The sequence below is a fragment of the Rhinopithecus roxellana genome, chromosome 9, assembly GCF_007565055.1.
Source record: "Rhinopithecus roxellana isolate Shanxi Qingling chromosome 9, ASM756505v1, whole genome shotgun sequence".
In the NCBI taxonomy this organism is placed as follows: Eukaryota; Metazoa; Chordata; class Mammalia; order Primates; family Cercopithecidae; genus Rhinopithecus; species Rhinopithecus roxellana.
In genome coordinates this window covers 141,409,240-141,422,659 of record NC_044557.1, presented here as the reverse complement: position 1 = coordinate 141,422,659, position 13,420 = coordinate 141,409,240, and the positions used below count along the sequence as shown (strand labels likewise).

The 13,420-nt window shown below is 40.7% G+C and overlaps 1 protein-coding gene across 1 annotated transcript in view; it reads left to right on the top strand.

Moving 5' to 3' along the window:
- The window catches only part of MTMR7 (myotubularin related protein 7), a 112,700-nt gene that overhangs the window by 29,558 nt on the left and 69,722 nt on the right, over positions 1-13,420 (top strand). The window contains exons 2-3 of the mRNA XM_010374474.2: positions 8,923-9,045; positions 10,931-11,093. Coding sequence (XP_010372776.1) covers positions 8,923-9,045; positions 10,931-11,093 — 286 coding nt within the window. The remainder of the gene's footprint in view (positions 1-8,922; positions 9,046-10,930; positions 11,094-13,420) is intronic.

Genomic DNA, 13,420 nt, shown 5'->3' with positions numbered 1-13,420 from the left:
GCTCATATAACATGTTCTGCTCACAATGGAAGAACATTGAGAACAAAGGGACTTTGCCTGCATTTTTAGCTTCTCTTGACTGTAGTGGTCTCAAATTTTGTTTCTGCACAGGTTCTGCTTATCACTCAGGCACTTTCTGACCAAGGGGTGGGTATTTCATGTGAGACACTAAGATTGTTCCACATGCCGTGTAGCCTGAATATCAACATTAAAGACTGCAAAAAGAAAAGAAGATGGATGGGTGTGCTAAATAGATAGATTTTAAAATAAAATCAAATGAACGCAAGACACTTCATCAATTCAGTTTTAAATCCAAATGATACTTAATTATGAGAGATAGAAATAACTTAGGAAATCTTCCCAAGTGCTCTAGGGTTTCTAGCCACTGATTTCCTAACTCTCCAAGAAAAGCAAAAAAGAAGAAGAGCTCGAGATGGGGAAGGAATCTGGAGAATGAAAAAGAGCCACTGTGGCCGGGCAGCTTGTTCCTCCAGGCTGGTGAGCTGGGTGCCCTTGGCCTTGGGATGCTTATCTCAGTCCTTTGGGACCAGAACACTGGATATCAGTGCAGCCTCTGGACCAGCTTCAGAGGCTGTTACAGCATCATTGCTGCTGTGGCTGATGCTTCCTTTCCTCAGTAAATCACAAAAGTCGTCTTGGCCAACCAGGTTACTGAGTGGCTTAATTTCCAGAAAATTTAATATTGAGTCATTATTGTATGCATTTTCACTGTTGCCATTTTGTGTCCTTGTAGGTAGTCTATAAAGTACCACTGGGTCACAACTGCAGTGTGCTAGAATGGAGAGAGACATTAAAGACCTTTTAGGTCCCTTATAGAAGTCAAAATGCAGGGATAATGTCTAAACTGCCTACTCCCAGCAGTTCAGTTTCAGAACCAGAACCAGAGCCCAGGCCTTTTGACTCACAAATACTTTTCTTTTCATGTTGGTAGAGTTAGAAAATGTCATGATACCAAATTTAGCACAACAAACTATTTATCTAGCTGCTTTTCTTAGATTAGAACATAAACTTGTCTTTGGTTTTGGCTGCTGCAGAGATTTTGATTTCTCTCTGTTAAACAGTGCCTGGATCTCTTCCCCCAGATGATTGACAGTGATCTGGAGCCTAATTTATATGGTTTTGAGGACTTGGTCTTCGGCCTGAGAAAAGCCGGTAGCCAGTGCCGCTGCTTTGTGTCCTTCCATGACTGGCACCCTGGCCCTGCACTTTGGATTCCTTGTCCTACAGAGCAACTTTACTTACCCAAATAGTCTGAGATGATTCTGGAACACTCAATGTTCATGACTTCAATATTTGACCTGCAGGATAGAAAGACCCACATTCTACTAAGATTGAAATTCGAAGGTGGCACAATAGAGGACCACTGAAGAAAGGCTGTGTCTCTCAGTGATTTATGAGGTCTTGCTGATGCCCAGGCAGAGAAGGGAAGGCCAAGAAGGACCTGTGTTGGATGGCTGGGGTGGCCTCTTCAGACCTGGCCGTGTGCTGGTGGGGCCCAGGGTTTTGACTAAACATTTTCAGCCTTGGCCTAGAAAAGATGATGAAACCTTTTTTTTCCTCTCAGTCTAACCCCAACAGAGGAGGGACGGGAATTCAAAAAAGCCATTACACTGGGGCACAGTCTTTTCCATTGAATCCGTGAGATTCTTGAAGATAAGACAAAGACTCTACCTTACTCACCCTTTTGCTTTTTTTTTTTTTTTGCAGAACCTGACACAGTGCCACACGTAGGCATCTTTTTGAATGGAATTAGATGTTTAGTGTTCTCTCTCTTTTATTAGTTCTGAGAATCCCCAAAGTCTTCTAGTGCCAATCTTTGGGCTCTTATATCTATTACCAAGCTTTTTGTCTTTGGGTTTATCTAAAAGAATAACATTGTGATAGTGATTTGTGAATATAGTTTTACAGTATAATTTTGTCTTAAAGCATTCTATTTTCAAATACGAATTTCATGTATAAGATTTCTTACAATAATTATTAACTGACTATCTTAAACATACTAATTTTTTTTTTTTTTTTTTTTTTGAGACGGAGTCTCACTCTGTCACCGGGGCTGGAGTGCAGTGGCCGGATCTCAGCTCACTGCAAGCTCCGCCTCCCGGGTTCACGCCATTCTCCTGCCTCAGCCTCCTGAGTAGCTGGGACTACAGGCGCCCGCCACCTCGCCCGGCTAGTTTTTTGTATTTTTTAGTAGAGACGGGGTTTCACCGTGTTAGCCAGGATGGTCTCGATCTCCTGACCTCGTGATCCGCCCGTCTCGGCCTCCCAAACGGTGGCTCAAACATACTAATTTTGAATAACAATTCTAGAATTACCTCAAAGGCATTTACAAGTGCCCACAGCAGCCATGGTGAAGGATGAACATGGCCTTGAAATTAGACAGACTTTAGTTCTAGTACAAGTGTCCTGCCCTTTGAATGTGAGGATGTTTTTGCCTATCTGTGATGGCAGATATCACGAAAATTATGCATGGACCTTCTTTTTTCTTAAGCTCATCAGCTGTTGTTAGTGTATTTTATGTGTGTGGTACGGCCCAAGACAATTCGTCTTCTTCCATTGTGGCCCAGGGAAGCCAAAAGGTTGGAGACCGATGCCGGCTGGGCCACACCACCTGTTCCCTGCAGGACCTGGGAAAGTTTGTCAAGTCTCAAATTGAAGAGAACTATGAAACAGGGATTATACAAGAACCTGTAATTCAGGAGGTTACTATGGGGATTAACTTCAGCTCAGGTATATAAAGTAATTGTACAGCGTACGGATATCAAATATCGAAAAATACTTGTTATTGTTTTTATTGTTATTTGGTGATTTTTCATAAACAAACTGACAACTGGGGTTGGCCTGATTCATGAGATATTGGTGGAGTTCTTTGACATACTTCTGTGAAATGCCTCAGTTCTCTTTTCTTTAGAAGTCCAAAGCTTTCCCCAGAATTTCTGCCAGTTCCCATGGAGGTTTGCATGTTCACAGTCCCCTCTGGCATAATCATTTGCTTCTGAATTAGTTCAGGTTGCAGATCAAGTCACCATCCATTTATGTGTCCTTGGCTTGTGGCACAGCTCTTCCTTAATTACCTACCTCTTCCTTAATTACTCTCCCCTCCTCCAAACCATCAGTGCATTATGGTATACGGCCAACTATTCTGAAGATTTTGGCAAAGGAAGGGTGGATACTGCAATGAAATGGTGCCATCAGACAATTTAGATTAGATTGTTCACTCCATCCCTGGGGATTATTTCCTGCGGTGCTTCACTACCTAATTAAAACCAAACCAAACCAAACCAAAAAAACACTTAAAATGAGGTATAGGCATTTTCCCCAAAAGACTAACCGTGCTTGTGTTGGATTATGGTCCTAGGGGTGATTTTCTTTTCTTCCTGTTACATTTCCGAATCTTTAAACATTAAATAAATAAGTACGTGTTTCCTAATTTTTAAAAAGGCAAGTTCTAAAAGCTGGGGGTGAAAGTTTGTTAGGACTGGAGAGACAACATAAGCAGGATAAACAAATCTTTGCTCAGTGATCCCCATCTCCTTCTAATCCGTTAAAATGTATTTCTGAATCCCGCCTAATGGAGTGATTTTATTTCCTGTGTCTATCACAAGTGCAGATGGCCTGGTTGGTAGCACTAATAGGCATCTTTCCTTAAAATGTCTTGACATGCCAGTTGCTTCTGAAAAGCTAACATGGCTCTTGCTGCTCCGGGGTGGAGTTCGAGTGGTCAGACTATCTGCTTCTGCCTAGTCAAACCCCACTTTGGCAAAGAGTGGTATCTACTTTCTCAGTGCCTGGGAGTTGGCACCCTAAGCTGCTCTTTCATGGCTTCTGATCCTCGTGCTTCCAGGACCCTTCCTGCTAAGACCACCAGTGCCCCCATGTTCCTGAATCCAGTGGGCAACTTAAAGTTCTTGCGCTACTCCGTCTCTCAGCAGCATTTGACACGGACACTCCCTCTCTCTTAAAATATTCCCTCTGCTTTCCTCTTGACAACAGAATCTTCTGATTTTCCTCCTACCTGTCCATTTGTTTGTTTCTGTGCTTTGCTGATTCCTCTTCTTTATTTAGACCTTTAAACATTGGGTTTTCCTCAGATCTCTTCTCACTCTGCCTGCTCGCCCTGGGTAACCTTTTTTAGTCCCATGGCTTCAATTATTTTATATGCTAAAGACTAAATTTATCATATTTCAACAAATCTAAGACATCAGTGATGCTAAGAGGCAGCAAGATTTTATGTACCACGAAAGAAGAAAGAAGCACTGCCAATGAAGTGACACAATAGCTTCTTACACATCAATCATCAGATATGTTCCATTTTTAGAAATACCAGAATGTATAAAGTACATCCAAGAATTAATAATATATTGTAATATCTTTTGCATAGATTTGCATAGCCTTTTTCAGAGTACAGATACCTCCTGTGTCTTAAGCATAGTGTTCCTGGGAGCATGCAAATGAGTTGCAACAATTTTGTTTTGAGAAGCTGGTTGTTTCCTAAGTCTTAGCTCTCCCTAAGTATAAAACTGGCCTTATTACTTTGTACTATGTACAGCATATTGTATGTATAGATGAGATAGAATTAAGTTAGCCCAATGGTAACGCTGAATTATTGAGTCAGTGGGTCTTCAAGATGGTGCCCAAACTCTGAATTTATTTCATTTTAGATCGTTTTCATCGTCTTAGTATAAACTGTGAGGTAGTCCTTGAACAGTGCTTTCTGACTTCATAGCGTGTCTGAGACAACTGAATTTTAATTTTTGTAACTCATTTTTAATTGTTAGTGTCTCTGGGAAATCATAGTATTGGTGTTCTCCTCCTTATTTCTTTTTTCCTCCTCTGTATCTTGAAAATTGCTTTTGACAGCTCTGGGACCTGTAGGAACTATTGCCAAATTTTGGAAAGCATTACTAAAGAATTATTTCTGTATAAAGAAGTACTATACTTGTTTCAACTAATAAATACTTTGTATGTTGAAAGCTTCCTGATTAATTGAAGTAATCATAACCATGGTTAATTCACTTGATAAAAGCAGCGTGAATAGGGTAGGGCATACAGATTCTCTCTTAAAAGTATAGATGCAACAGAAAAAAAACAAATCAAAATAACAACTATGGCAGGGAAAATACAAGGAATATTAAAATATCAATACATAATGACTATATATGAATTACATAGTTGTGATTCCAAGTTGGCCATATACCAGGAACACAAGACTCCTTGAAAGATTAAGAAATCTGTTACTGTTATTGATAATTTAGGACTAGAGTTAAAAAAGCAAATATTTATCCAAGTACATATCAAAAAGGCATAACATTCACTTCTGATTTTTAAAAATCAAAATTCTTAGTAAACTAGGATCAGGTCACTTTCACAATGCAATAATAAATATCAGCATCAAACTCAATGGTAAAAGATGATAAGTGTTCCATTAAAAATGGGTGCACAGGCCGGGCGCGGTGGCTCAAGCCTGTAATCCCAGCACTTTGGGAGGCCGAGACGGGCGGATCACAAGGTCAGGAGATCGAGACCATCCTGGCTAACCCGATGAAACCCCGTCTCTACTAAAAAATATAAAAAACTAGCCGGGCGAGGTGGCAGGCGCTTGTAGTCCCAGCTACTCGGGAGGCTGAGGCAGGAGAATGGCGTAAACCCGGGAGGCGGAGCTTGCAGTGAGCTGAGATCCGGCCAATGCACTCCAGCCTGGGCGACAGAGCGAGACTCCGTCTCAAAAATAAATAAATAAATAAACAAATAAATAAATAAATAAAAATGGGTGCACATAAAGAGATGCTCAGTATTGTTAGCTATCAGGGAAATGCAAATCAAAACCACTATGAGATCACATGCTAAGATGACTGTCATCAAAAAGAGAGATGATAATAGTGTTAGCAAGGATGTGGAGAAATTGGAACCCTTGTATATTGGTGGTGGGAATATTAAATGGCACAGCTGCTTTGGGAAATAGTCCAAAAGCCTTACTATATGAGTTACCAAATGACCCAGCAATTCCACTCTTAAGTATGGCCAAGATAAATGAAAACGTATGTCCACACAAGAACTTATGCTCAAAAGTACATAGCAGCATTATTCATGGTCGTCAAAAGGTAGATGCAACCGAAATGTCTATCAACTGATGAATGGGTAAATGAAATATGATATATCTGTATAATAGTATATCATTGGGCAACAAAAAATAAAGCACTGATACATTCTATAAATAGGTGAACTTGGATTGAAACATAGATTGAGAACTTGATTGCTAAGTGAAAGAAACCAGTATCAAAGTATGACAGGTTGCATGATTCCGTTTGTACGAAATGTTCAGAATAGGCAAATCTAAAGAGACAGAGGGTAAATTGATTTTTTAGGGCTGGAGTGCTAGGGGGAATAACTGGGATGTGACTGGTAATGGGTGCAGGGTTTCTTTTTGTGCTGATGGAAATGTTTTAAAATAGGTGTGTTGTTTGCACAATGATGGTGTATACAGTGCTGTGAATATGCTAACAACCATTGAATAGTACATTTAAATGGGGGAATTGTATGGTATGTGAGTTATATCTCAGCAAAGCTGTTATTAAACAAGTGAAAAACAATGCAAGAGTGACTGGTCTCCAAGCTATTTATAGTTACTCTGAAGTTTCTAATTAATGCTATTATACAAGGAAAAAAGATAAATACTGGAAAGGAAGCAACAAATTGTTACAGAAAATATTTGTCTACTCAGAACATTCAACAGATTTATACTGTTTGAAAAAAATAAAAAAAGTTTGCTAAGGAGGCAGTTATAAAAACGCATTGGGCCTTGGGCTACTATCCTTACTATATAAACAGTTCTTATAAATATGTAAGAAATGCTGATCATTCAGTAGGAAAGTAAACCAGTGATATGAACACCATTTGCAAAAAATACACCATGATGGATAACCATACAAAAGAATGTGCGGCATATCTGTAACAAAAGAATACTTGTAAAAAAAGTAATCATAAGCTCGTAGGTGAGGGGCACTGTTGTTGAATGAATGTCTTTAACACACATAGACTTTCACAAGTCTTTAGGAATTTCACAGTGCTCCAGAGTAAATTGCATGACTGCAAATATTTATAATACCTAATTCTTTATTGACCTCAGTAGATCTCTGAAAATTGGGAGGAAGTGAGATGGGACCCTCTAGAGTTACTCCTAGAGGGCTGGCTTGGCTCTAAGGGCTTAGAGGAGACTGAGGCAATGGGAGATCTTGGGTCCTGTTTGCTCTTCGTGTTCCCAGGAATGTTCACGAGGTCTGCTACTCCTCTGGGTCTCCCCTGGCTGTCCCCTGGAGTAGATGGGAAGTCTGAGACTCCTAAACTAGATCAGGACCGCAGCTTCTATTATGTATCTATTTATTTTTGAGACGGAGTTTCCCTCTTGTTGCCCAGGCTGGGATGCAGTGGCGCCATCTCGGCTCACTGCAGCCTCCGCCTTCCGGTTTCAAGCCATTCTCCTGCCGCAGACTCCCGAGTAGCCGGGATTACAGGCACCCGCCACCACGCCCAGCTAATTTTTGTATTTTTAGTAGAGACAGGGTTTCACCATGTTGGCCAGGCTGGTCTCGAACTCCTGACCTCATGATCAAAGTGCTGGGATTACAGGCGTGAGCCACTGTGCCTGGCCTATTTATTTTTTTTGAGATGGAGTCTCGCTCTGTTACCCAGGCTGGAGTTCAGTGGCACAATCTCGGCTCACTGCAACCTCTGCCTCCAGAGTTCAAGTGATTTTCCTGCCTCAGCCTCCCGAGTAGCTGGAATTGCAGGCGCCTGCCACCACCCCAGGCTAATATATGTATTTTTAGTAGAGACATGGTGTTTCACCGAGTTGGCCAGGCTGGTCTTGAACTCGTCACCTCAGGTGATCCACTTGCCTCGGCCTCCCAAAGTGCTAGGATTACAGGCATGAGCCAGCGCACCAGCCCACAGCTTCTATTTAAACTGAAGAATGGAGCAAAAACAATGTATTAGTTCCTAAGCTGCCTGATGGAAGCAAATACCATTTTGACTTGAGGGATGAGTCGGTGTTTCTCTGCAGGTGGTTGATCCTTAGCAGTGGCAGGATTGCTGTGCCCTGTGGTCATTACAGGAATGTTCCTCCGGTGGTTATGGTGGATGTGTCTTACTAGAATCGTCATTGCTTCAGTTTTCTCTGGCCCGGTAGAGATTATCTTGTCATTTCCATTACATTTCATGTTATGACGATCTCAGTGCACATATCCTTGAAATTACTCTGCATAGAAGAGATGTATGCTTGATAAAAATTGTTTCTAGAAATCTCTTCTAGCAGTTTGGATTTTAGCTGACTGGTGATAATGCCATTCCTTGGAAAGATTGTAAGGATCTTGAAATGGTATGTTTTCCTTACATACGCTTCTCTGAGGCTTTTTTCTCCCATATGTTTATTTATACTTCCTACTAGTTTATATGGAAGCAAACAGCCTTAAGGCCATTTCTACAATGTAGAAACACATAGGAACATGTGCCATTTTCTTTTTCATAGAATGTAATTCATACGTAGTGTAAACTCAGAACTTTAACACATACGCTTTCTGCTTTAAATTAAAAATGTTATACAGTTACAATGAAATGAAAGTGTTGACCATTGTAAAACTCAGACAGGGTATTTTTAATAGGGTCTGCAAATCTTTTGTGGTACCTTTAAAGTCATATTTTCATAATTGGTGAATTTTCATCTTTTAATGTACAGAATCATACTCTGAGATCTGGTTAACTTAAGGGAACGTTTTTTGGTTTTTATTATTGGGGGAATTCTCAAAAAATTGTATTTTGGAGTAAGTATGAGTTTACCCTTTTATTTATTTTGTGATTTGTTCTTCTGCTTTATGGTAACTCTTTTCATCATGACGATTTCTCTAGGTTGAAAATGTCCGCTTGGTAGATCGAGTGTCTCCTAAAAAAGCAGCTCTAGGTACTTTGTATCTGACGGCTACTCACGTCATATTCGTGGAAAATTCACCTGACACAAGAAAAGAAACATGGGTATGCTTTCTTTATTTTTAGCTTTCCTTGTTTTGCGTTGTTTGAAGTAAAAAGTTTTGGCCTCCATTCGTTTTTCCTCAGGGTGAGATGAGTGGGCTTTTGGTGATTGGGTGTTAGGGAACTGTTTCCGGAATGTGTGTTTGGCCTTTTTCCGTGTAGTCATATCTACTTGATCTACTTATTCATTTTAAACACGAATTATTTGAACATCACTAAAGAGAGACTTAGAAATAGCTAGAAGATACAAGTGCTTCCTGTCACAGCTATCAAGGAGAGATTGAATAATGTCAGTAGGCCAGATTCAGCATTGCCATCCTCTAGTGCTCCATTTGCAATACTCTGTATTTGTAAGGTCCTATGATGCAGCCATTTGGTCATTTTATTATGTTGTCTCAACTTTTCTGATAAATTTAAAAAGAAAAAGCTAGAGGAGTTTCATCATCAGGTATTTCTGCTACTTATTAATGAAACCATTAGATATTTATTATTATTGAGATGGAATTTCACTCTGTTGCCCAGGCTGGAGTGCAGTGAGTGGTGCGATCGATCTTGCAACCTCGACTCTGGAGGTCACTGCAACCTCGACCTCTTGGGTTCAAGCGATTCGCCTGCCTCAGCCTCCTGAATAGCTGGGACTACAGTCACGTGCCACCACGCGTGGCTGACTTTTTTGTATTTTTAGTAGAGACAGGGTTTCACCATGTTGTCCAGGCTGGTCTCAAACTCCTGACCTCAAGTAATCTGCCCACCTTGGCCTTCCAAAGTGCTGGGATTACAGGCATGAGCCACTGTGCTTGGCCTTATGATTTTTTCAGCAACCCAATCGTGACATCCCTGAATTGTAGATTTCCCTTTTCTATATTCTGTGCACAGTGGTACATTTTTAGCAGAAGGTGGCAGGCACTTATTAGTGGAGAGGAAACTTACAGAATAAAATGCTGCCATTGAAGACTGAGCAGAGACCCTCCTGTAACACCGGAGATGCACTTCAGTATGATTTCCTTTAAAGTTAATCTCCTCTTTAGAGAGTAGAATGATGGTTTTACTAGACACTGGGAGTGCAGAGGAGAGGGTGGGAATGAGGAGATATTGATCAAAGGGCACAAAGTTTCCAATAGACAGGAGGAATAGTCTGGAAAATGTATTGCACAGCAAGGTGTCCATACTCAATGTATATTTCAAAATAACTGTGAGAGTAAATTTCAAGGGTCTCATTGTTAAAAAAAAAACAAAACTATAGGTAAGTGATGGCTATGTTAATTGGCTTGATTTAATCATCCACATGATGTTCATATATCACAGCATCACGTTTTAGCCCATAAATGTGTACAACTATGATTTGCAATAAAAATACTAATTTAAAAAATAAAAAGATAAATAAATTCCTTCTTTTGCAGCCTGCCCGACCACCAACAGCTTAGAAAACAACAGTCCCATGTTGATACAGAACTCGAACATTCCATGTGGAATTAAGGAGCATGGTGGCACCTCCCAGCGGAGCCATCTCTAACTTGCGTTGATTGCAGAAGTTTATTTTACTGACTTCTCATGACCTTGTTTGATTTTAGCTATTTAAGTACATTCAACATCTGACCACCAAAATGTTTCCTTACCTGGACTTGTGCAAATTTACATGCTGAATGGTTTGCTTCAAAATAACTATCCTGGATATCAGGAAGCTTGGTATTGAAAAATAAAATTATAAATTTAGGAAGTTGGTTGTTACCTGGAACATCTCAGTGCTTGTCATCTGAATGCAAGGGTTGAGCTAGCTAGAGGTTGGGGAGTGCTTCTTGTCATTCTTTGAGCCACAAGGAAATGTTAGTCCTTGTCATATTCATTAGTTATTTGTGCTTAGCTTATGCAAATTAACATTTGGTTCTAGATTCTTCACAGTCAGATTTCCACCATTGAGAAACAGGCAACAACTGCTACCGGATGCCCTCTGCTGATTCGCTGCAAGAACTTTCAGATAATACAGCTCATCATACCTCAGGAAAGAGATTGCCACGACGTGTACATCTCCCTGATACGCCTTGCAAGGCCAGGTAGGGTAGAGGAACTCGCCATTTAATACGGAACCTCTCTTAAAAATTCGCAAATCACATTCAAGAATTTGTATGCTGCTTAGGAATGATGGGGGTTTAGGGACTGTGTCAGTCTGGTTCTCAGATGCGGACAAGCCTGAATAATCATGTGATACAGAGTTTCTTGTTTTTTTAGAGTCTCCCCCGAGTTATTTACTATGTGAGTCTCTTTCATGAGTCTTAGTATTCACTTAATCTTGGTGGAGGTTATAGGATGTTTTCCTTTTGGGGTGAAATTGCGTTTAAGTTATGCCCTTATGTTGTGGTACTCAAGCCACCTTGAATGGGGCCAGTGACAGAACTGACCAGTTGTTTTGTGTGGGAAATGTTATCAGACAGTTCTAGTGCAGTTTTCTCCCTCTTGAGGCTTTTAAGGTTTAGTTTCCATTGCTTTTTTGTTTCTTGGGGTTTTTTTTTTTTTTTTTCCCCAGACACTGTTGCTCCATTGCCCAGACTGGAGTGCGGTGGCACGATCTCAGCCCACTGCAACCTCTGCCTGCCGGGTTCAAGTGATTCTCATGCCTCAGCCTCCCAAGTGGCTGGACTACAGGTGCCCGCCACTACAGCCTGCTAATTTTTGTATTTTTAGTAGAGATGGGATTTTGCCATGTTGGCCAGGCTGGTCTTGAACTCGTGGCCTTAAGTGATCCACCTGCCTCAGCCTCAAGTGCTGGGATTACAGGCATGAACTACCATGCCTGCCCCTCCATTGCTTTTTGATAATAATTTATTTTTTCCAAGGTTGGTACAACTAGACTAGCGTCAGTGACTATTCAGAGTGTGGATCTGCTGATTCTCCTGAAAAAAAAAAAAAAAAACCAAAAAACTTAATGTAGTGGGAAGAACATTTGGATTTGAAAAATACGTTCTCGCCATTGCTATCTTGTTCTAGCCATCATCTTGGGCTCTTCAGATTTATAGTTTACCGTTCACTTCAAAAGAAGGGTTTCTTGCCTCTCTGTGTGGCTTGTGTGAGTTGTGGTGTTGTTTTCCTTAAAAGAAATATACTCTCTGTTTCTTGGAAGAATACAGTGGAAAGAGATCATTTATATAACAGTTGTGTTACACAGAAGTAGTTAATAAAGGAAATAAGATATGTGCTGATAATTACTTTGCCAAATATTTTTTGATTCAGGACAAGAAGTTCAATTATAAACTTTTCAAGGCATTTGGTTGGATCATGATTTGTCCATATTCTTTGTAGGTAGCTAAGAGCTAAAGTTACTGAATGGAAATGATGCCAGGGAGCTGTCAAAATCTGGTAATTTTTACTTTACTCTGTTTCCCTCTAAAGGCAGTTGGTTGAGGCTTTTTCATCCAAGTGCACTAAAAGAATGGCAGAGTAAGCCAGAAAAGCAGTTGAACTTTTTGGAGGGTGCACTAAAATTGGAACAGAAGTTCTGGGAAGATGTACACTAGGTTGCACGCAGCAGAGAATGTGAGGAGAATTCTTTGCTAACCGTTTCTGTGTCACTGATTCATGGAAGTACTGAGCGATAAATGTGCTCTGAGCGGATTAATGGGATTTAGGAATAGCCCGGCGAACCGGGAAAGGGCTGAGCAGCTGGAAGAGTGAATCACAGGGACCAGGAGGGTCATGGCCCAGAGACAGCAAGTGCCAGGACTTTCGCTGTGAGGATCCCTGAGGGGGAAATTACTGTGTTCCCCCATTTTCGAAAGGGATACTTTTTCCTTAAAAGATGAAGTTTTGGGAGTTAGGTGTTAGATGTAGCCAGAGATCTGACTGGCTACCTTTTCTAAAAGAAATCATAGTAATTCATTAAATCAAAGCCATCACCTAAGAGGAGTTAAAAAGAATCGCCAGCATTTTCAAACATGGGCATTAGAAACAGCAGTTTGCCTAAAATGTAGTGCTTTAATAAGTGAGGGAAGGCGAAATGGAACACAAGCAGTTCACAGTGCAATGTTAAAGGCAGTGCTAAAATTAGGGCATATTATAGGCTAGAACTTTGGAAGTAGGACTTTGACCCTAGAGGGAGATGGGGAAATGTGGAAGGGGTTCGACATGAAACAATGGCCTTCAGCTGGGGGATGGGGTGGCTTTTCAGAACCATCTGAAGATGTTTTATAAAATACACCCTCCACTGCCTCTAAGAATATGAGAATAAGGGTGTATGTGTGTGGTTGGTGAGGGAGGCGTACTTTGAATTCTCGTTGTACAATGTAGGTCTGTCGATATTCTGGTTAGTCACCAACAAAGTTCACATATTTTCAGTTTCTTTATGGACACCCAGCTAACTGTAAGGTTCTATAGAGCAGGGGTCCCC